The following is a 22,501-nucleotide window of genomic DNA, read 5'->3' on the forward strand; positions in this document are numbered from 1 at the left end:
GCACGTACCTCAGTACGTCGTTTTGACACCGGGAAACTTCCTAGTTTGAGTACCGGAATACCGTTACTTTTATCAACATGACAGAAAATGACATTGAAACCTGCATTAAACAGAATGACAACAAATTACTATGTCCCTTAAAAAACCCTGTCTATAGCCTCAAAACACATGAGTCACTATGCGACATGCGTCTGATTATAAATACCTAATAACATTAAATACCTACTGTCGGTCTGAGACAAAGAAATGCACAGACACATAGGTCAAGTTACACGCACGCGACTCTTGGTTGTTTACATGCGGCCAGGAATGCTACGTTCGCATTTTATGCCCAGCTGGAGTATCGACGAAACGCTTACAAGGCACCGGAATTATTGCACTAGGTCAGGGTTGTGTTATGAAAGGAGACACCTACAGCATACATGCACACTATGATTTTATAAATCGAATGTATGTACAGCAAAGATGCAAGGAGCGGCCGCGTACGCGAGAGGAGCCTCCGATCGAGACACCCGGCGGAGGCCGGGAGCGAGTGAGTGCAAGTGCAGTGTTGCTAATGAGGTAGTGCCCTGTCATATACAAGTAGCCTCACCAGTGACATGTTGTGACTCAAATCAATCTTTGAACAATCTAAATAAATCGACGTCCTCATTTATGATAGACCATACAGTGACATTTGATTAAGATATTTTGCATTAGATCTTGTAATTATTTATAGTTAGGAATATAACTAACTTGCACTAAACTATTGTTACTGCACATTGACTAACGTGATGACATGTAAATATTTAAGACTAGATTCTAACCTTGCTTCAGTTAATTAGTTAATCTAGGTAGCTTTCGTTCTCTTGGGTGGCAGTATGTATGAGCCACTCATACATGAGATTATTTGATGACAGCGCGTACATGCGCGCCCTCAATTAAGGAAGTCGTGACATCTTTGTAAATACACGATTATTACATTTACGACTATTATAAGTTTAAGCTTTAGTACATTATAGACCTTTATACGTATCGGTTATGTATTCATTGACACCCTGACATCCTGACATCTCTAATTGACAATAATCTTATACAGAGTGTGACATTGCATACCGCTCTGTACACACGACTTCATTAAAAAGAAAGCATTAATTTTTACATTAACTTTAATATGTAAATTAAAACTATAACACTGATTCACACACTATGTTTACGTTCAATTATCTGCCTACCCTTTTCGCAGGCAATCAACATCTGCCTGTAATCGTCCAATTCTAATCGTAGCTTCCAAAAAGCGCCTCAGCATTCTGAACTAGGTCTTCCTCATCCAGCCACTCTTGGTCACCTTTGTGTAGTCTAAGGTCGTCTTTCTAGGTTTATCGCGTTTATCGATATGTGGAAACGGTCATCCATTCTTCAGAAAATATCATATTGGGAGATAAGACATATTGGGAGATATTATGACACCTCTCAGCTGGCGTTACACGGATTCGTTATCGACCTAGATAAACGTCACTATATCGCGTCTCTACATGCAGAATGATCTAGAAGTAATTTGTGATATAAAATATTATACGAGAAAGCGTACGACATAATGTGTTCATAACAAACTGCTACAATGAAACCTTAATGAAATTGCTCTCGGTAATAAACAGTTATCTAAAATAAATTAGTGCAAATTACCTTCAACAAAGTTTTAATACAAATTGCAAGTTTTAATGTCGTTACGCGAGATGTTGCTAGAGATATCAACGATTTCGTTACGGTTTCAACCGAAAAATTGCGGTATTATTATGAGTCTCAAGCAGTATTTGCTTTTTACATAGAACAACGCAGACATGGGTATGTTTTTTGCTTTAGTTTCAAAACGGAAATATCGATTGCAATGCGGTTTACTGGCATAAACACACGAGTAATGAAGTTCCACCTACCATGACGTTCCATATGTCACTGGAACAGTTTAATACACTCACGAGCAATGGCTCGTGAGTGTACTATGTCGTGAGGTAAATGCGCATTACAGATCTTCTTCAGTGGAGATCTAGCAAATGTCTTCTACGTTGTCCAGAGTGTGGATACAAACACGAGAGGTCTAGTGCAATCTGAAAACTTTTGAACCGAAACCGTAAAACCCCAACGCAAACCGGTATAACCGACGCCCGGCACCTCTACCGCGGCGGCCATAAAACAAATTAAATAAACACAACAAAGTACCAGTCACGTGACTCGCAACATTGGACGGCATCGCAATTTTGGATATTGCATCCATCTCATGCATGTTATATGAGGCCATCGGAGGCAATGCAATTACTGATGCGGGAATGTTCGTACAGAGCCATCCGGGTGGTATTATATAGATGTGCGCCACTGATTGTTGAGATTTTTAGTGAAGGCGACGTGGTATTCATGATGTATTGAAAAATATGTTTGGCAGTCGAAAATACGTAATCTAAGTAATTGTGGACCCGCGTGGCGTAACCGCTTATGTCCCGGTGACCCATTGGTCAACCAGACGCAATATATTTATTATCATTATATGTGAGGGGTAACCAAGGAATATTACTAGGTACTTTTTTATGGGCCTAAAAGATAATGAAAAAACTTCAAATATCCTAGTGTCTTTTTCACAATGTCTGGATAAAGTGCCGGTGTCAGATAAAACATCCCAGTGATAAATATTAATGTTCTGTCAAATCTCCTTGCATTTGTATTTTTTAATTTTTACCACTATTTCTTTACAACTTTAACATTGTAACTTCTGATTCACCGAACACAATGATCGATTTGAATTCGAGTCGATTCTGAATGCATATATTCTATTTATGTCCTATATTTTAGTCCGGTTAAATCCTTAAATTTTAAATTTCGACTCTCTGACAGCTTCCGTCTCATTTTCCACTGGTTTTTCTTTTATTTTGACAGTTTAAAAATTAAATCTTGTGCCTTCATCGCAAAAAATATTCATACAAACTTACTTTGGTAGAGTTGGACAAAAACCTAATGGTTTGTGACTTCTTTATTCTTGGGCAGGTGACTGGTAGTGGATGAGGAAAGCTGAGTGATGTGGCGCTCCTTGGTGACGAATATGCTCAGCAATAGGAGCGGTAAAAGCTCAATCAGTGTCTCTTGTACTTAACGATAGGGATAAATAAAATTATGTTTGAATGTATATTTTAATTAAAACTATGAAGTCGTCCCTTTGGTTGGTTAGGTATTTGAATGACGATGGCAAAATTTGCGGCTTAAATGATAACAAAAATAAGGGAAGGAAGTGTCGTGATGAAACCTGCACAATCATATAGATCCACATCATACCAACCCAGATTGGACCAGCGTGTAATTAATATTATTTAGTAAGCTAAGTGCCAATTTCTCCATAGTCGGTTATCTCACCGACAGGGATTGATTTATAAATTAAACGTCATCTCCATAATATTAAATTCATGACAGATATGTCAAAAATCAACCACTACTCCCTGGTTATGCTCTAACCGACTTTGGAGGAATTAGCACTAAGCGCTGGAGCTCATTGACCCAATGAAAAATAGAGGATGTCATCATTTACATCTGAATAATGACTACCTACTACATATTTTATTCCCGAGTAAATATGCTACTTTTTATCCCGGTATTCCTGGCTGTAAATTCTATTATTTAATGAAAGGTTTGCAAGGAAAAAGTATGAGAAAATGTAAACAAATATTTATAGAGTTACTATCTTTATTTGTCAAAGTTTTCCTTAAAACTAGAGTATATAAATTTCAATCTATAATTTTATTCTGTTTTGACCATTCACTTTAAATAACTGATTCATAATTGTTTCACTCTATAATCCATATAAATTATGTTTCATCTGAAATCATTCGGCTAATAATTTAAATTAATTGAATCGTCCAATTCGATACAATTATTTTATTTTAAAACTACTTTTATTTACAGTGTATTTACAATTTAATTTACAGAGTAAAATTGAAATCGTTATAACAAAATTTGTAATATACTTATAACAAACAAAACTAATGTATGAAGATACGGTGTAAATTAATGAACACTAAAAATACTGATATGAAAAGAAAGGATCACAATGACATTATTAAATAATGAAATAATTTAAAATACAAAGTTTATCAAAATGTAAAAAATATAGTAAAACAAGGTGTTTTAAACGTAATTAAGGTGAATTCCTTTTTAATAACTTTGCTGAAATAACCTAAGTAAGTAGTCATAGTTACTTTCTAATTATTAATAAGATTGTATTTACAGTTTTTCAGGAAGGCCATGTATTTAACATAATTTATTCCTTAAAATATGATCTACATATGTTTTGTTATAATTATATACAATATAATGTATAGAAATTTACCTAAACAGTGCATCGTGAAGAATTTATTTCATCCAAGTAGTATAACGCCCACTTATAAAGAAGCATTTACGAAAATGGCGGACGTTCTTCAAATTCATCTCGAGTCAGTGCTAATCTTAGATTAATAATAACAAGACGGTGTGTCACATACTAAAGCTGCGTACAGACCGGCCAAACGAACGCCAACGAACGGGTTTCGTTGACCTTCGTTGCTGCAATCTGCCCTGTATTATGTATGATAAATATCCATCGTTGTGCGTTCGTTGGGCCGGTCTGTACGCAGCTTAAAACAAAGCAAAAACCTGTCCGCATTTTGTTTACTGTCAAACTGTTTTAATTAAGTTCAACCTAATGACAACCACTGTACCAATGAATGAAGTCACAAATCTTCTAACCGAACTGATTCAAAATAAGAGTCAGTTGAAGAATTGGGGTGTTAATTGTCAAAACGTTTCTTTTGCACTGACGCTCGATCTCTAGTTTGTATTAAGATATTGTTGGTACTAATGAAACGTATAAACGCAGCTATATGCTGGGTATGTTGCTCCCACTTTTGTCGTAAAATTTCAGTGATTGCACGGACTTATGTATATTCTTACATCTGTAACCATTCTTAACCGCCATTTTCATATTGTTCTTTTACTTTGTGCGCGTTATTAAGTAAATATGTTAATCATAAACATGAACTTCATAATAACATTATTTTGCCGTGACAATACTGATAATCATGAATTTATAATTCACCACAATGCATGACAAAATCTAATCGAACATAGCCATCATTCAAATTCACTTTACAATTATCTCACTTGCTAACTTTAACGGTATCGTGTAATAATTAGGCTTTACTTATCAAGAAGTGAATGTCCACTAAAAACCACCGCACGTAAAACTTCCAACTTCCAAAGTCTTTTAAAACCAACTTTATTGCCACACCAAAGTCACTAGTCACAAATGTTCTAATTTCCCTCACTTTAGCTTTCACCTGTAACCGTCGACGGCAGTGTAGAAAGTGGCTAAAGTACAGTAAAGTGAGATGAGTAGGTTCACTGATAGAGCACAAGGACTTGCTGTGTTGGCGTTGCCGTGCTGCATCGCTGCCGGGTGCTCGCCTGGGGGGAAAGGAATAGTGTTAGTTTATGGTTTATGGTAGAAGGTTTAAATAATATTTTGCGACATTCAGTTACGCGTCAAAAAATCATATTGAGTCCAACAACTTTCCAAAAGGGAGATGGCAGGTCCGTTTAAGAAATTATCAAGAATAATTGCTGTCCTAAATATATATGTGTTTAAATTGCATCTCGCAGTCGTATTCTGCCAATCCACGACGCGTTAATGCGTCATTAGACACCAGCGGAAGGGTTTTTTCTGTGATAGCAAAGAAACTATACAGTCAGAATAGGGTCATTAGATGCATTGACAACGGTGGCAAAATCTAGACGCAAACACGTGTCATGACTCATGAGGCACCAGCAGAAGGGTTTCTTCCACGATAGCTATGAAAGAAAATCTGCGTTAGTCGCTTTGCGTGAGGATCCGTAGAATTGCGCTTAGCTGGAGTTAACTCTCTTATAACAGCATCACCTCTTTAGCATGTAGCACAAATGTCCCTAGAACCCCCTACCATTGATGACGTGCACGTGCACGGCGGCGGGCGCGGCCATGGTGGGCACGCAGCTGTAGTTGCCGCTGTCGCCGGGCAGCAGGCGCTCCACGAGCAGGCGTGACGTCAGCTGCTCCGTCCACTCCGTGCGAAGTCTGATCCGGGGTGGTTCTTCTAGCTCGTTGTCGTCTGTCTCTTTGTATTCTATTATGTTTGGACCTGTTGGAAGAAGAGTTTTGTTACTGTTGTCATTTGTTTCGAATAAACCGCTACTAGGTTTACGTGGTGTAGGTCGCCCTCCGGCTAGATGGGGTGATGACTTGCAAAAGGAGTCTCGTAATGATTGGATGCGGAATGCTATATATATATATAGACTGCAGAAAGACGCGTGCTTTGGGAAAAAGATTTGTCAGACTAGCGTCTGACACCCACCCATGTGTACCTACAGATGATACGTCACTTGTGAATGCTCCTTCTGTACATCACTATGGTTTGAATGCCTGTCAGAGACAAACACAAGTGCTAGGGTTTGTCACCGTAGTGAACGGCTAGATAGTTAGATTAGACGGTTAGTTGGTCAGGTTAGCTTCAATAGCAATGACTGCTCAAAGCTAGCCGGACGCACGTATTTCAAATTTACAAACTGATATGTTTTTGCTGCACCCAACTATCTAGCTCCCATTCGATTCTCGGAATCGATTTAATTTTCAAGTGTATATTTATAAAATTTATAGTTACTACTACCCCTTCACTTTATAGTGTGCCTATAAAACCCCCCATCCCTGTACAATTCTAAGAAACTCTCCCGTTTATCTGGCAATGAAGACTCGAATGCACACCATTTTCATTTCATTTAACACATGCAGTAATGCAAGTTGAACGGCGCTTTTAAGGAGCACTTTGTTCTCATTTTGAAAGGTCTATTTTACAAAAGGTTTTAAGTCGAAATTAAATCGGAATAAGATGGGGAATTGTTCGAAAGGAGCCGATTTGCAGATGGAGAAAATTTACTGGTTACTTGAAACAGAGAGTGTTATTTGACTATCTGTAGCTACGAAAAAATTGGATCAAATTTCACTGTATGTACCTATTTCATAGAAGTTTTGTTGCTCGCGTCACTTTTAACTATGGCAAATGTTGAGTAGATATATTATTCACTAATTTCCAACAATCATACAACAAAAGTTGCTCAGATGACAAAGTGAGTCACCCGAATTCGGCTTACTGGACCACTTTAGCAACACCTGTATACAGAAGTAGGTACACATTAAGATACTTTGTGATTGACAGAACTCCAGTGAAAAACATTGGGGGAAGAGTTTTCAAATTATCCTCAACTCTCAAGTTTCTCTTACTTCCCCGAAAAACCTATCACCATTCGCTCGCGAAAGCCCCTGTTTCTTCAAGTTTAATCAAGTTAGTTTTTTATCGGATATTCTGAAACGCAATAGCCTCGTTTGTGATAAACATTTGAAAGTAGTTCAATAAGGTAACACGCAACTTGTATGCTGAATTTTATTTTAACATTATTTTTCTGCAAATAGTAAACAACGAAACTATGTCTAACATAAGGAGTACATATTATAACGTGTGATCTTAATACTTCGACGACAATAATAACTCGCAGTTCACTGTTTCGATGAATTACATTGCAATGGATAGTTTAATTTGGAAGAAAAAAAAATATGCATCGATTCTCGCATTTTCGTAGGTAACCCATAAGTAAGAGAACTATTTATACGAAATGAGCATAAAACTGCTTGAGACACTCTTCAAACACCTTTTAACTAACGACAGATCATTTCAAAAATAAACCAATTTAATTCACCCCGGAGATTCTATAGGCTCTAAAGACATGAATATGTATAAGATAATAGAAAAAAATAATGAAATTGGCTTTGGAAGTACAATCTGAATAATTGAGACTTTCTATGTATAAATTCAGGGCCGTTCCAAAATTGTACTTCGCCCGGAAAATTACTTTTCGACGTTCCCTCTAAGCCGCGATTTCGAAGAGTTTCTGAACGACATCGGTGAGCCACTATCCGCCTTGGAAGTACCCCATTTAACCTGTATTCATTAGTAGTACAAAATTACACCATTTAGCAGCATAATACATTGTACTTTTTATATTGTGTGGCTATCCAAATTTGCAGTGGCAGTTACAGCATAGTTCAAAAATACACTCACGGGCAATGAAAAAGTTCCACTCACAAAAGGCAGACACTAAACAATCCCAATTCTTTCAAGCATTAAATTTAAAATTTTAACAAAATATTACCGTTTTAGTTGGTAATATCCTGATGCTCTGTTAAATATATTTCAATGTCCTTCTGCAAGGCGTTTTAGCGTTTAGGAGTAATTTGATGTTTTTCTCAGTGGTACCTTTTCATTGTCCGTGACTGTATCTACTTAATATCTACCAGTATAGAAATATTGACTAATTTATAAAATTAGGGTGTCCACTGTCCAGTACTGGAAAAAAATATGCAAAACACATAGACTAAAACTTATATTTAGCTATTTGACACATTTATTTATTTACATAGTAGGTACTTAACTATTGCATAGACGCTATGCTAATAAGTGGGACACGCAATTATACAGGTATATTCCCGTTGCTAATATAATAAAACTGCCAATGTAACAAAAACCCACCCAATATGAAAGAAACAACTTTCCGCACGCATCAGCAATCGTGACATGTCTATATTTAAAGCAATATGCCCTGCGACCTTCACGCGAAGAAAGTCTCACTTATTGCAATGTCACTAGGGGTGAACGAGTGTACGCGAGCGTTCGGAAATAAAACACATTTCTCGTCTCATATCCACTCGCTGTCAATCATACGCGCTTCACAGCTTTCGCTCGAACATTTTCTGCTTTGCTCCACAAGTTTTTGAACGGATCTCGCGCAGCAAGTTTTCCTTCAGATTTCATAACGATTGTGCTGATGTCAATTTTGCTTTGGATGTTCATGCGTCTAGTAATATTTATACTTACCTAAGTATTGTGGACCATTATAGGACACATTCATGACATTATAGTATGAATAATATTGCATAAGCCCGTTATTTTAGTCCTACGTAACCAATAGAGTTACTTGTACATACACGGTGTTAAAGCGGGTGACTGAAGACTACCTAGCCATCTACGACGATTAATGTAACAGTTCAAACTTACAAGTGCAGCAAAATCATCTTTAACAGATGATGATTATTATAATTAATCTTGTTAGATCAAAATCTGACGGCAGACTTTATATTTATAAATGCAATTCTGTAGCAATGTGTGTGTAAATTTTGAGTGTTATCGTTGAAGACTTTCTTATTTCTAACTGCTACCGTACCACCAACGACACACGGGAAAATAACAATCTTTAAGCAGCATCGTTTGCCTGTCAAACATCTGGCAGATCCATACAAGTTACGTCAGTTTTAACAAGCGAGTGTCGCTGCTTATTGATTGTTTCGCCCGTGTGTCGTTAGTGGAACGGTAGCAGTTAGTAAGAAGATTTTTTAAACAAAATAGGAACCTACCTTCTTTAAATTTACAGTAACACATTGATACAGTTTTTTCTGTAAGTTACCTAATTGATAATTATCGGTGGTGGTAGCATCACTGTATGTCGTATCATATACTCAATTACTCACCCTTATACCAGAAGATGGTCCCCAGGTCGTGCGGGCCCTGGCTCAATATGCACGTGAGTGAGAGCGTGCTGCCGGTCTTCACGTACAGGTCTGCCGGCCCGGGGATGTGCGCTTTCGCTTCTGTTGGCGAAATGTATAAAAGTATTAGTAGTGGAAATTGAATGAGTCAGGCGGCGATACGGCCCGAGACGTACGAGTATCTTGTGAGTACAGCGAGGTGGCTTGCTTGCAAGTGGCGGACGTTAGTGGAGACCCTCTGCAACTCTGGGGTGCCATAGGACCACAATACACATATATTAGGGCCTCCGCTGCGTTGAGTGGACGCCCCCAGGTGCGGCGTTACATGCCCTCGCGGGAGGCAAGTTATAGGCCTTATTTTGTCCACGCGACGGACTATATTATGTACCTACATATAATCCGTAGGTATATTGCAAGCGCTATTTTGACTAAATGTTGATTAAATGTATGCGTCCATCTATCGGTATCGTACGTATCGGACCATCATGAATCATCGGATAATATTTTTTCCCTACCCTTCTGTTGAAGTTATGTACTACGATTATAAAGGTAAACAGGCTTTCATTCATCATATTCAGTTTATTGTTAGAAAAATCCTAAAATTACAATCTAGGCCTAGACGTAACGTTAGCTAGATTGCTTTCTTCGATAGAATCGTAATTCTGCCTCTTGTGGTTATATTACGCTGTATTTATCAGAGCGAATCAATCCGTTGATTGAATATTAATTCCAGCCCTTACAGATTCAATATTCTAATCCCGTGCAGATGATTGAGGGTCAAGGGTGAAGGGAACTCAATTAACCGATGTATTAAGAGGAAATCTTTAGCCATAAAAATATTTTTGTAAGGTAATGTTATAAATAGATGTATTAATATATTTTTTGGGGCGCAAATGGTAAAAAGTACCTATTTAAGGCATAAGTCGTAGACTCGTAGATGGAAAAATTCCGATGGCTCAGTGCAATACATAGCACTAAATACCTACATCTTTCATTTATTAGGCCCTTATCTAATAATATTTTTTTACTATCATAATAAGGCATAAGTACTTAACCCTTTGGTGCGTTACTTAACCAGCCATTTTTGCGCTACGACAAACCCAATTAGAAATTAGGTAGGTTTTATAAATTAAAATTCGTTCAACAGAAATACCTCCCACCCTTTTATCAAAGTTCGTCAATGCTTAAGTTATAAGTCATAAAAGGTATCAAATTTTAAAATATGCTGAGTCAGTGAGCCATTGTCTTTACAAGAGTATAGCACGCGGGTTTCCTGAATAAACCAAAACTTCAAAAGTGATTTATGTATGCAATGAACTAAGACTGAAAGCGTTATTCTAATACAAAATATTCAAATATTTAAAATATGTTCCTATGTTGTAGTTTTTCCTCATATCTTAAGAAAGAACAATTATTTGATTTGGTTTAAAGTTCCAATAAATAAGTACCTAAGCTACTTACTATTTTGAGGGACTGCCTTCGTCTACTTAGTTACGAAAATATTAAAAAAAAATATAATAAAACTATTTTCAACCCTAGCCTCGAACTATGCTGCTTATCAGAATACAAAATATAAGATTCCCTACCTACTTGAAAATTATCATAATCCGCGTTATATTTTAAACATTGAATCCATTTTAGTGAGGTTCGTGGCATCAAAGGAAGATTAAAGAAGATCCTTGACAAACTTGAGGGCTTTAGATTTTGATAAAATCTTTTACACCACTCGATTTTTAGATAATGTATTTTTTATCGCAGAGAATAAATTTTAGTGTCGAGAAGCTAATTTTCAAAGTAAATTAAAATTTATATTGAATTCGAAAAGCGTTTGCTTTGATTTTTAGAAATGAAGACTTTAATTACCAGACAACATATAGTCAGAAGTTTTTTGTGCCATTGATTGTAAGCTTATCACATAGACCTATTACACAGCTTATCATCATCATAATAATTAGTGTAAAGGTACTCGTATCATTGTAAATACTTTATTTTATCTCTACCTAAAAAACATTATAATAAAGAAATACGAAACCACTGAACTCAAATGTACAAAAACGTTTGACAAATCTGTCTTGTGTAAATCATAAACGAAAACCGCCATCAAAATATATGTGACTAATGAGAGTGAAAGGAAAACAGTCTTTATTTCGAGAGTACTTAGCGCCAGCCAATTCTGCCTCCACTCAGACATGTCATCGACCTCCTTAAGGGGAGGCTCTACGAGTCAAGGACAGATGCGCTTAACAAGCTGACAGCGCTAGTTTCAAGTTACGTGCGCCATTCGATTTGAAAATAATAACCAATAAATGTTTGTAAGTTCTTTTAATCTTCTTGGTGTGTTAGTGTCATACACTAGAGCTGTACAGGGTGTGCAAAAGTGGCTATACTAAGCCGAAAGGGAGTGATTCTAAAAACTTTTGTTCTACAACTTTTGTAAATTCGCGAAAAAAATCAGCTCTACAAAGTAAATTAGTGTCACGTGACCAACAAAGTTTCTATGAATTAAATCATTTTTTTTGTGTATTACTTTTGCAGCCCCCTGTATAGGTAGATTAGGGTATATTGCGATTATCGTCTATTGATAACTGCCCCGGATACGCCAGACGTGTATAGGAACAAACCAACCAGTAAAAAAAAAACATAGGTACCTATGCAAGTTTGTGGACTGTGTTAAATAAACACAAGAAGATACCAACTACTAATTACTCGTATTTCAGAGCTTAAATACCTACAAACAATTAAATTAAACATTAGGGAATTTCAGCATAATACGATAACTACCTTTAGGTAACTTTCTCATTTGCAATGCTTGCTTTGTAACGTAATGGCTGTAAAAGCCATTTAACACAAAACACTTCTGAAAAATTTCCATTTAGGGTCTACTATTGACCTACTGTATGGATATAACCTGACGATGAAGATAGTACCAAACCTCTGATACAGTATCAGAATATTATTGTGTTACCATAAAAAAAAAACCTTGTTTAAAGGTTGTTAAAGACAAAATTTGACAGATTTATAAGGCGGATTTATAAGACTGCAAACTGACAGTGTTTAGCATGTGTCTAAGTTTTGATGGTAACACCCTATATTATGTTTTTAGGTAAATAGTGAACTAACAGCCGAAAATGCCTTAATTTCAGAAATATTTTATTTGAAACACTCACACCGTATTTCTCACGACAGGCGCAAAAATAACTGCTTAATTTACTGACAGAATCGCTACATGAAAATCAATGGCCGTCGAAAATAGCAGAACGTTTTTCTGCAAGTCACTGAAAGATCTCCCCGTCTCGGGAAAAATTGGGATCACTCAACCAATTTAAACGGATCATTGCATTATTTGAAGCTATTACTCACATTATAACGTTATCGTTATACGTAGGTCTTGACGCTTAGATATCCCGTTTGAAAGGTTTTTTGAGTTGTGGGATATTTTCATATCAAAAATTAGGTAAGTACCTAAACATAATTATATCGTTTTTTGAAGACGATAAATAGTTGCATTATGCTGCAAGAATGAAGCTGATACATTTTATATAAGCAACAAAATTATTACTCGTAAAAACTGCATCCCTGAACCCTCAAAACTTATACACCAAAACCAAAAATGCTTCGGAAATCGCATGAATTTTGCATGAAGACCGCCTCACCCCGCCTTCACTAATACCCGTGAGGTCATCGAATACGAATGGATACGAAAGTTTGTGCACAAAAGCAGGGGGAACTAATAAAATGAGCAAAATACGTTGTATCGACTTTAGTGCCCTCTAGTGGTAGCCATGTGACCCTATCAGCATAATTTTATTATTGGATTCGGTCTGTTTTGCTTTTTGTGGGCAGGACAGAGTGCAACCTATAAAGAATGTTGATGTTTGGCAGTTTGGGTGGCAGAGAACCCTTTGCTTTTATGGAATCACAGCAGAATTACAAGCGAGCTGTGACTTGTATTTTGGTTTTTATTATATTTTCTTATAGCGTTCCTTCTACTTTACGCGAATGGGTGGCAATAGCAATATAGAGAACTACAGACGTACTTTGTATTGAAATCACATTGGAAATCAAACTTATCTCACCTATTCTATTCTCTACGGGGGTGTTATGTTAGTGATTCGGCTAGCTCATTCAAAGGGAACCTTTGTGCATATCCCCTTAAGTTCTAGACTGCCGTCCAATTCCCACTTAGCTGGTCCACTGCGGATTGGTGGGTTTAGTCATCTAGAAGTGTTAAATCAAGATTTGCAGGTTTCCTCACGATTTTTTACTTTACTGTAAGAGCACATGGCATGAATACAGTATTACTTAAAATTCTTTTTAGGATCTTATCCGTTATGCTCCACTAACTAAAAAACGCCAAAACTCCATCCGCTTTTAGTTCGTTTCATCTAGGTACATATTATTTTGTCTAAATGAAAAAAACGGCTCTCTACAAAATTACCTCACATGCTTCCAATGCACCTAAAGTGGTTTCTGCACACATTTCTACCCCACACCGAGTTGGGGGTGCAATTTACCGCCCCTGTCCTTGTAACAAGCGCGAAAGTTTACCTTCATTGTCTATGTCTAGACTCTAGACTGCAGTCGCAATCCCTAGAGTGTAGAAGTGTAGTCTTGCCCTATAAATTAGGATGGTTATTGCGCAAAAAATGCATTTCGGAGACTGTTGTGATGTTGTGTTGCATACTACTATACATTAACTTCTCCATTCTAGGTACTGGGTATTGAAAAGGATTTAAAAATTATAATTAGCATGAAGAGGGCGTAGCAGTTTTTGGAAAAACACTTTCATACTGAAGTTTTTTTTTCAATGGGCATTGCCAGTTGTAGACTTCACCTTAAGACCTCATTTCAACAATAAATAGACGATTATTTTATGATTTGCCTTTTTCTTCATTGGTGAAATCGGGCCTAAGTATAATAAAATATTTTACTGTAATTAAGAAAACTTTCAGCATTTTCTACGAAATCTCGAATATGCGTGTGTACAAAATTAATTAAATGTTTACGGCTAAATTTAAGGAGTTGTTTGCCGTGTAAATCTTTTGTTTGAGTTTCAATATCTCAGCTTAGAAGCTTCTTTGAACCTTCTCCGAATTCCAGTTCTTGCGGGATGCGGGTGCTAACGAAAGACATCGTATAATTTTATTTGTTATTTATGATTTTAAATAATACATTCGTATAATATTGATTAATTTATGCATTTTTCATTTAGAAATGGGGTCCAAATACCTATTTCTATAAATTATAAAGGTCAACTTTTATTATTACGGAATCAACTTTGATGTGTGAAAAAATATCTATCGCTCTTGTTCGAATCTTGGAACAGCTTTTTTCATATTTTTGTTTTGATCTCATTACAAAAGTGTGTCATTAGGCCAGATTTATTCTTGACCTGCTAGATCAAGTTTACTGTTAAAACCCCATTTATTCTATTCTATTCTCTGTGAGGGTGTAAGTACCTGCACCTGGCTCTCTCGAATGGAACCTTTGTGCATATCCCCAAGGTCTAAACTGCCTTCCTAAGCTTGGACCATTTCCCACCACGCTGGTCCACTGCGGGTTGGTGGGTTCACATATCTAGATGTGCTAGATCTAGATATGCAGGTTTCCTCACGATGTTTTCCTTCACCGTAAGAGCGATGGTATACATTGTACTTAAGTTAAAAGAACTCATTGGTACATGTCAGCGCCGGGATCGAACCCGCATCTCAGGCGTGAGAAGCGGGCGCTTACCCGACTGAGCTACCACCGCTCCCTTACCCGACTGAGCTACCACCGCTCTCTAAAACCCCATATATTGTACCCATCTTATTTATACCTACCAATATCAAGTTCTAAACCTATTATTATAATTGATTTATTTATTGAAACACGTGAATTCAACTAGAAACTTGCCACGAACATCGCGTGTTCCGTGCTTCTTTCTCAGTGTAACAAAGTTTCTTCTCCATATTATTGGTTTTCCTCCTCTACTTAGTTCTACTCTATATTATGTAGTATGTTATTCTTCGAGGTTATTATTAATAGTATTTTTACTTTCGTATTTTATGTAGCCATCGTGTGATGTTAATCCTAACTAATATTATAAATTCGAAAGTAACTGTGTCTGTCTGTCTGTCTGTCTGTCTGTTACTCTTTCACGCCAAAACTACTGAACGGATTTGAATGAAATTTGGTATACATACGTTCTAGACCCTAGGAAAGAACATAGGCTACTTTTTGTCCCGGAATTCCCATGGGAAAACTTTTTAAGGCGAAGCGAAGCGCGCGGGAACAGCTATGTAGGTATATTTGGTAATCATGTAAATAGGCATACTGTATTTCCTGGTTGTGATGTGGTTTTCCCTAATTACTAAGAAACATGTGCAGATAAATTAATATACTCGCGATTTATGAAAAAGTTCCAGTAACATAGCACCAAATAACTCCTAAACGGAAAAAAAACTAGCTTGATGACGCCGCCACCGTCTGCACTATTAATTGTACATTTAACAGCGCATCTGAATATTACCTACTAAAAGCGTAAACAATGTGTTAAAATAATAAACTGAAAATTTAAAAAATGGGTCATTGATGTCTGAATTTAATTTAATCTTATTCTTAATCTGTATTTTGTCTTTGTATGTTTTTTTTTATGCAAAAAAGTGTCTATAAATAAATAAATAAATACTAGGTAATATCAATTATCTCTGAAGTATTCTTTTAAAAGTGTCAGCGACATACATCGAAGTACTTGCAAAGCACAAGAGACAAGGGTTTATCACAATTATGGAGGAATCAGACAGTCAGATAAGCGCTATTAGCTGACTTCCCAGGATGCCTTAGACGTACACCTACTATAATACCTATGATAGGAGGTACAAAAGTTTATAAATACGGAATTTCTTAGGGTATGATAATAATATGTGGGGACATCTCACATATGGCCATCCAACCCCAAGCTAGGCAGAGCCTGTGTTATGGGTATCGGACAGCTGACATATCTACACAAATACATAGATAGACATACTAAATATAGGTACATAAATATAAACATCCAACACCGGAGTACAAATATCACTTACACCCCTTTTCAGCTTAGTATGCCACGTTTGCATGTGTGTATTGTGTACTTTACTGAAATTAAATAACTCATGATTTCCCTACACAAATTCAATGAAACAAAAAACTTTAACTATTACAGACTACAGTGCTGAGCCATTTGAAACCCTTTAAAGAACTAAACCTAAAGCATCGATCCCAAGAGCAAAGACTAGGCGACCCAGATACGTCAACAGTGGCAATACTTCGGACCATTGTTCCTTTGAGAATAGAACCAAATAGATTAGGACAAAGTTCGTAAGCTAGTTTATCCGAGTAAGAGACAATTTATACTACAGTTTATCCTAACTGTCTCTGGAAGCCTAGTGGATCTCTGTTTCAATTTACAAAACTCGCTGAAAGTTATTGGTGGCGTTGCATTCGAGTTCGATTCTGTTACAAATGACGGAAAAATTGCTCAGACGTTTAGTATTGCTACAGAAAAACAAACGGCTATTGAATCTAATATATTATATAGGAAGGGTGCTGTTTCGGCAGCAGTTATTAAGCCTAGTCGGGACAGTCGGGTTGCCCACCTACCCGACAACTCTCTCAGCACAAGCTTGCTGATCGAATATTTTGTGATGTTGATGCTTGCTGATCTACAGGGTGTTGCAAAAAGGGTATACTAAGCCGAAACCAGTATGTGCAGCTGCATGTTATATCTAAGCCCGAATCTAAAATTAGAATTTCAAAATTCGCGAAAAAAATAATCATTCTCCATAGTAAAAAGTCACATGACCAACTAAGTTTCTATGGAAAATGAAATATTTTTTCACTGTTCAATTCTGATTTTAGTTTAGATAATAATATAACATGTATAACCTTTTTGCAACACCCTGTATAGCAGAGCTGCTTACTCTTACTTACCAACAATATTGAGTTGGAACGCCAACGACATCTTGGGTTCCGTATTGACTTGACACTCGTAGATGCCAGCGTCCCTCTCCTGAGGGAACTTGATCTGCAACGTCCAGTTCTCCGACTTGTCTGGTCGGATCACCTGGAAATTCAACTTTGTTATTATCGTGTTTTGTTTCATTTTCGATTGGTGTTTTGTTTTTGACTGATGGTGGTTGAGTATATTCGCTGCTTCTTTTAGATCTTTGTTGCCCTGGTACCAGGTAGCTTGAACTATGATATGAAATGGCATGTTACCTATTTATTAATTATTTTTTTGCGTAGTTAATGTTACGTACTTGAAACCTCTGATCAGAAGTATATGTGAGGATCCCCGCTGTTAATATGTGAAGATCTCTTTTTCTTATCCATGATACCTGAAACAAGTTAATTATGTATTGTGGAGATATTTGAATAATGTCCTTAGGTATAAATAGATGATTGGATCTAGTCAGAACCCAATAGGGATAGGCTACGCCACGAAATGATCATCTTTAAAATCAGATGTGCCTATAGAGAAATATTTTAAATGACAAAATGTACATCTAAATGTACTATTAGTCTGGTTACCACAAAATTATACAACAGTTAGTTTACCAACAACTAATTAAGTCCAAATTAACATACGGAACACAACACAATTTGCATAAATCAACACACCTTAAGCACGACCACATAAAATCTTAGCTTTCTTATCGAAATAAATCATGTCTGTAAAAAGGGATGTAGGGTTTGATGGGTGGGATTTTATAAAAAATATTCACTCACGGAAGGTCAATTTGAAAAAAAAAACAGCTCCATTACAGATTGAAGTATAATGGGGCAAAATGTATGAAATAGCTGGTTGTTAGTTTTAGCAATTCATTTGAATTTCATAGACCAATACGAAACTATAGAATCTCTTGTTTTCGGATAAGAGTAAAACTAACTTTTACAAACTGGCTATGCTGAATTAAAAGCTAAATTTAAGCGAGTACTGCGACCAACTAATAACAAAGTTCCTTAATAAACTCTCAAAACCCTCCTCCTTGGCAAAAGCCACTTCCTCTTTTTAAAATTGCGGAACTTTTTACAATTCAAATTCAAATCGCTCCTAGAAATACGAATCCAGCGATCTGGGTAGCAAAATTAGTATTTATTCGATACAAATGCAATTTTCACAAACCGATAACAAGGTAATGCCGTTCCGATTTCAAATAAAGACATAATAATGGCTGCCGTCGCGGCCCGCTTGGATAAATTGAACCCAACGCTTTGTGGGCGTTTAGTTTCGCTTCGGATATTCGAATATTTTGATGGAAGGCAGTTAGCTCGCTCCTCTGATTGCCCCTTTAGGGATTAGTGGTAAGTTTTGCATTTTAGCCTCGAGTACCTACCGAAGATTTTGCTGGTCTGTCTCACCTTGGAGATATGGAATGAAATCTAGACTTATATTTCAATAAAATTACCATTGCAATTACCTACAATAATCTTCATTTGCACCAAAGACAGAAGAATACAAGAAAATTTAAAACAGTACAAGAAGGCATACTTTGAATGAACCGCAACTTTGTCGCAATGCTTTAGATGAGCATAAGTAAAAAGTAGTCTTAAATATGTTTTGTAGGACGATGTCTTTCAAATTTGACTACAATTACAACCAACGGAAACATAGCACAAACTGTAAAGTGTCACGTTGATCCTTTCCCCCACTGTACCGAGTAGACGAGATTGGTCACGCTTCACTTAGCAAGTGGTGCACTAGGGGTTAGACCGAGCAATAAAATGTGAGACATTTTCTTGACGCACATTGTCTAGCGATAGGACGCGCACGTGAGCTCATAATGGGTATTGTTAAATGCAGTTAAGGAAATGTTATTACATAATCTTGGTGCTAGGATCAATAAGCAGCAAACAAGAATAGCGCAGAGATAATAATAATATGAAAAACATCGTATCTACGATTGTTTTGTATTTAACATTTAAATTGCTTGCTTTAATGGGAGCCAAAGAATTATGTAAACTTGTGTCTGAAAGTAAAAACAAGTAGTGTAAATTACGAGAAGTACTTACTAGTATGTTATTCTTTATTGATCGATTTAGCATTTTTTAATGACCCACTAGCAAGGCTCGTGGAGTCCGTGCACTCAAACTTATACAGGCACTATGCACTGTCTAAACATTATAAGAGGGGGTAGGTATCAGTAGTATCTCACAGATAACCTTTGTAACGAAACATTGTGCAACACAGGGTAAATAGGCATAAATATAAATCCATAAATACAATAGAAATAGCTAGCTTCAGTTGTAAGTTGTAACCCATTAACCTTGCCGCCCCTTAACCGCCTGTCCCGTGCCAGTGATATTGCTCTAATCGGAGACATCAACCAGCTACCGTACATAGACAGAGAGAACCTATTCGAACTAAGGTACAGTCGCCCAACACTGGTAGCAAACATCACCCAGGAGCTGTTGTGCTCATACAGAAACCCCATGGATGTTGCATACGCCCTAAGAGAAGTATACTCAGGCATATACGCAGCCACAACGCGTATCCAATCCCTGCAGCTGAAAAGGTTTACAGACGCAGCAATTCCAAAATCCCAAACCAACACTCTATTCCTGACGCATACACAGGAAGAAAAAGAGACCCTGACCAGCCAAGGGTTTGGAGAAGGAACGGGATCACGCGTCTTAACCATACACGAAGCACAGGGATTGACGTACGAATCCGTCATTATCATAAAAACAAAAGATAAAATAAAGTTGCACGATAGCATACCTCACGCAGTAGTGGCGCTGTCGAGGCACACCTCCGCCTGCACCTACTATGCGGATGACACCGAGGACGCTATCGGCAACCTCGCTAAAACGGCAATAACAGCACCGAAGAAACGGATCCTCGAGTACAACCTAATGATGGCAATAAAAAATCGGGACAAAGAGGTCGTTGCCCAGCAATCAAGGCTTTTGGCAACGCAAAATGGAGCGGAATAGGAGAATTTTGATTTTAATTTTATATTGACGGCCAAACAGTATTGCATGTATTTTATAGTTTTGTTATGTATAGTATATAGCATGTATTGTATAGTTTTGATATGTAGGTATTGTATAGTATATCATGAATTAATATTATCTGTATAAGAACTAACCAATAAAATTAAGATAGTTTTAAGAACACTGTCACACATTAACACCAGGCAAAACAACAGCGATGACAAAAGGAGTGTGTGGCCACTGACAGGCGTCTGTTAAGTTCTCTGAAGACAGCTGACACTGGCCCTACCCTTCAAATGTTTGTTGCCATTATAATTGTAAGTGTGACTGTGTGAAACAAAGAAAAAAAAAAAAAAAAAAAAAAAAAACAAGAAATGCACAACTGGGGGTTTTTAGTCGGTTAAAGGCCGACACTACCTGGGTCCCCTTCCCAGGTGTCTGTGTCGATTTTCCTCAAGGAGTGCAAAAAAAAAAAAAAAAATTATTAATAATATATAGGTATATAGGTATATATATAAAAGATAATATATATATATTATAAGCTTCCACATTGAGTAGTGAGTAGTTAAAAGATGAAGACAAAAAACAACCAAACTCTCACAATATATTGATCTCTCAAAAAGGCACGGACATAAAGTCTGTGGAGTGATAATAAAATCTTTAAAAAAAAAAACCCATTAACCTTCCACTAACGAATACTTAGTTCAACGTAAAGTCACAATTTAACGTCTAGAAACCGTTTGTCGGGAAAAGTGGCATCCATTTGCATCGCCCTATTCATAGTCTGGACTTGTTACTGAAATAGGAAAATCAATAGCCAGTCTCTCTCGCCATTTGTAAACGGCCTACAAAATTATTAGTGCAAATATTATGTAGATGTAACTTTGATTTGGAGAGCTTAGCAATCGTGTGGATTTTTATGTTATGCAGAGAAAATATCGTGCAGTAGCAAATAGCGAGACCAGATTTTATCTTCAGGTGAAATGAAGTCAGACAGATTTGCGTCATTCGCTGACTGCCCTGAGAGCGCCGGAAGATAAGCCATAAGAAACTGATGTTAAACGTCGCTCAAGGAGGATTCTATTCTATTCTATTCTGAGAGGGGGCGAAGTTCCTGTACGTGGCTCTCTCGAGTGGAACCTTTGTACATATCCCCTTAATTTCAGCTCAGCCCGCCTAGCTCCCGAGTAAACTGGAGCAGCAAGCCTGGGTGTTGCAATAGCTGAATCAGGAGACTTCTTAATTAGTAAAGACAGAAAATGAAGCAACCCACAGGCTTGGCCCTGAGTTGCTCAACCCAGCAGTGCAGTAAGGCGGTCTGTCAGACCACCGTCATCACATTCCATCACTTATGTAGCTAAGTAGGGTAAGGTTGCGTATATTGGACCACTTAACTTCTAATAGCTATATAAATTAAACTATGTATCATATTTGTATGTTTTTGGGTTCTATAGGTAGATTTTGTTTCCTGCTTTACGTTTTCTTTGTTACAAACTAAAATACAACGGCGTTTTGAAAATATTGTCAAAAAAGGGTTATATTTAAGGTTTCCTTCTTTGGACCAGGGTATCCTTTATTGAACCTCTCAGTTTCAATGATTGGACTTCGATAGAATTGACTTAGTGGTCCAATCATGGAAAAGCTACAGTAAACAATAATAATTGAAATGAAAACATCAAATTGGAAAAATCAGACTCTTTTTTTATGGCTTAGGTACATTATAAGTAATTAGTCTTAATTTTAATCATGTCGTCTTGTTTTTGTTAAATCGAAGGTGTTATATTATTTTCTCTGCTATTTAGTAGCCTTCTGACATCATTTCTGATAAAAAAAATCTTCCAACCCTGGACTTAAATGAGCAGAAGATCCCCTAACTCACTTTTCATCTTTGGCAATCTTATTTGTTATAATGCTTCCGTGTAGCTG

General features: G+C 36.9%; 1 protein-coding gene across 1 annotated transcript in view; it reads right to left on the bottom strand.

The window, feature by feature from the left end:
* Positions 1-5,180: 5,180 nt before the first annotated feature.
* LOC105392428 (zwei Ig domain protein zig-8) overlaps positions 5,181-22,501 on the bottom strand; it is a 29,694-nt gene continuing 12,373 nt past the window's right edge. Inside the window, exons 3-7 of the mRNA XM_048631377.1 lie at positions 17,899-17,976; positions 17,570-17,702; positions 9,602-9,721; positions 5,970-6,167; positions 5,181-5,457 (exon numbers count right to left, since the gene is read on the bottom strand). Coding sequence (XP_048487334.1) covers positions 5,327-5,457; positions 5,970-6,167; positions 9,602-9,721; positions 17,570-17,702; positions 17,899-17,976 — 660 coding nt within the window. The 3' untranslated portion in view covers positions 5,181-5,326. The remainder of the gene's footprint in view (positions 5,458-5,969; positions 6,168-9,601; positions 9,722-17,569; positions 17,703-17,898; positions 17,977-22,501) is intronic.

The sequence above is a fragment of the Plutella xylostella genome, chromosome 28, assembly GCF_932276165.1.
Source record: "Plutella xylostella chromosome 28, ilPluXylo3.1, whole genome shotgun sequence".
Lineage (NCBI taxonomy): Eukaryota > Metazoa > Arthropoda > Insecta > Lepidoptera > Plutellidae > Plutella > Plutella xylostella.